This window comes from Procambarus clarkii, chromosome 1, assembly GCF_040958095.1.
Source record: "Procambarus clarkii isolate CNS0578487 chromosome 1, FALCON_Pclarkii_2.0, whole genome shotgun sequence".
Taxonomy (NCBI): Eukaryota; Metazoa; Arthropoda; class Malacostraca; order Decapoda; family Cambaridae; genus Procambarus; species Procambarus clarkii.
In genome coordinates this window covers 53,587,808-53,589,395 of record NC_091150.1, presented here as the reverse complement: position 1 = coordinate 53,589,395, position 1,588 = coordinate 53,587,808, and the positions used below count along the sequence as shown (strand labels likewise).

The following is a 1,588-nucleotide window of genomic DNA, read 5'->3' as shown; positions in this document are numbered from 1 at the left end:
TTACTGCTAGGTGAACAGTGGCATTAGGTGAATGGAAACGGGCCCAACCATTTCTGTCCCACCCGAGAACCGAACCCGGGATCCCACAATTGTGTGTCGACGAGATCGATGTTAACTGTGATGTCGGATAACATAATTGTTTCAACGTGAGTTACTTTTCCTCAAGCTTCAAGCTCCAGGAAGCTCATAAAGTTTGCTGGCTGTATCATACACTATACTTTCCCGTAACGTATTAGTGTATTAGTGTGTATTAGTGCCTCTAGGCATAGTGTATACTATAGCTCTGGCTACAACTCCAACAGTCTGCTTGTAACTCTTTATGTATATTTTTTCCTAAATAAACCTGATCGTTAATATATAGTAAGACGTGTTGTGTTTGTTGTCTGGGTCCCGATGGCCACGCTACTGAGCCAGGGAGCAGCCTCAGCTCTGGGCAGGGAAGGTGGGGAGGGCGGGGAAGTGGGAGGAGGTGGAGGGGTGACAAGAAGGGGAGGGAAGTGGGAGGAGGTTGGGGGAGACAAGAGGGGGGGGCAGGAGGAGGGCTGGAAACATCACTCAGCGGTTCTTTATGTGGCCGTGTGTCCGGGTGGTCAGCTGGGGCACCTGCCTTATCTCCTGGGTGTGATGTGTGGTGGTGGGGGGGGGGGGGGCGGTACCCCTAAAAATATTCTTGGGTGTTCCTGTGAGAATGGGTAAAATCCCATTCTCACATCTTGGGTTTAGTCTAATATGCAGGTGTGCCTCTTATATCTTGGGTTTTAGACAAAACCCAAGATGGGTTATGGCGTTAAGATTCCTTAAACGAAGCACTAATGGTGCAGTGATCTGCACTGACTCTAAAGCAGCGTTACAAATCTTTACTAATAATCAGGAAGAAAATCTTGCGATAGTCACTGAGATCAAGCGAGTGGTGAGAGTACTAACCAATCAAGGAAGAATCGTCAAATTTCTGTGGATCCCCTCCCATGTTGGAATATGTGGGAATAATCGAGCACATGTGCTGGCTGGTGAAGGTGCTGAAGGAGACCACATTGAATACTTCATACCCAAGACTTTTCTACAAATTAGAGGTATTGTCAGGCAACATCACCGTGACAAGGTAACTGAGGAAAGGAGGACAGAAGAACAACTCAGTGAACCTGTACGCTGGTACAACATGGTTGCAGTTGGCAATCCCAATCATTTTGGACGAAGAGGAGGTGGCCACAGGAGAGAATCAGTAATAGCGAGAATCCGTCTTGGATACAAATATCCATGGAGACGGAATGGAAGCAACAGTTGAGTAGAGGAGTTGCATATTCCGCGGTGAGAGTGACGGACACCGCCTTGGCCACTACCTGAGAGAATGTGAACACCTGAGAGACGTTAGAAATATGTGTAGAATAATAAACCCCACATTGTTTGAGTTAGGGAAAACACTCTTTGTCAAATATAGATACTGTTCTTAAAAGATTTCCTCATTTTACACCCGCAAGATAAGGTAAGATTTTTAAGGGTTGACGAATGTTAATCTTCTTGTTTGAAAAGCTGTTCACTTGAGACAGTTAAGTAAGTCCCAGCTGTGTCTGGGTACATGAGACAGTATGAA

At 46.0% G+C, this 1,588-nt stretch overlaps 1 protein-coding gene across 1 annotated transcript; it reads left to right on the top strand.

The window, feature by feature from the left end:
• The first annotated feature begins 781 nt into the window (after positions 1-781).
• On the top strand, positions 782-1,282 carry LOC138363447 (uncharacterized). Its single transcript, XM_069322642.1, has one exon. The coding sequence runs from the start codon at positions 782-784 to the stop codon at positions 1,280-1,282; it is 501 nt and encodes a 166-aa protein (XP_069178743.1).
• The last annotated feature ends 306 nt before the right edge of the window (positions 1,283-1,588 follow it).

Bases quoted from the DNA above. Each gene is read 5' to 3' on its own strand.
- LOC138363447 (XM_069322642.1), top strand. From the start codon at position 782: ATGGCGTTAAGATTCCTTAAACGAAGCACTAATGGTGCAGTGATCTGC.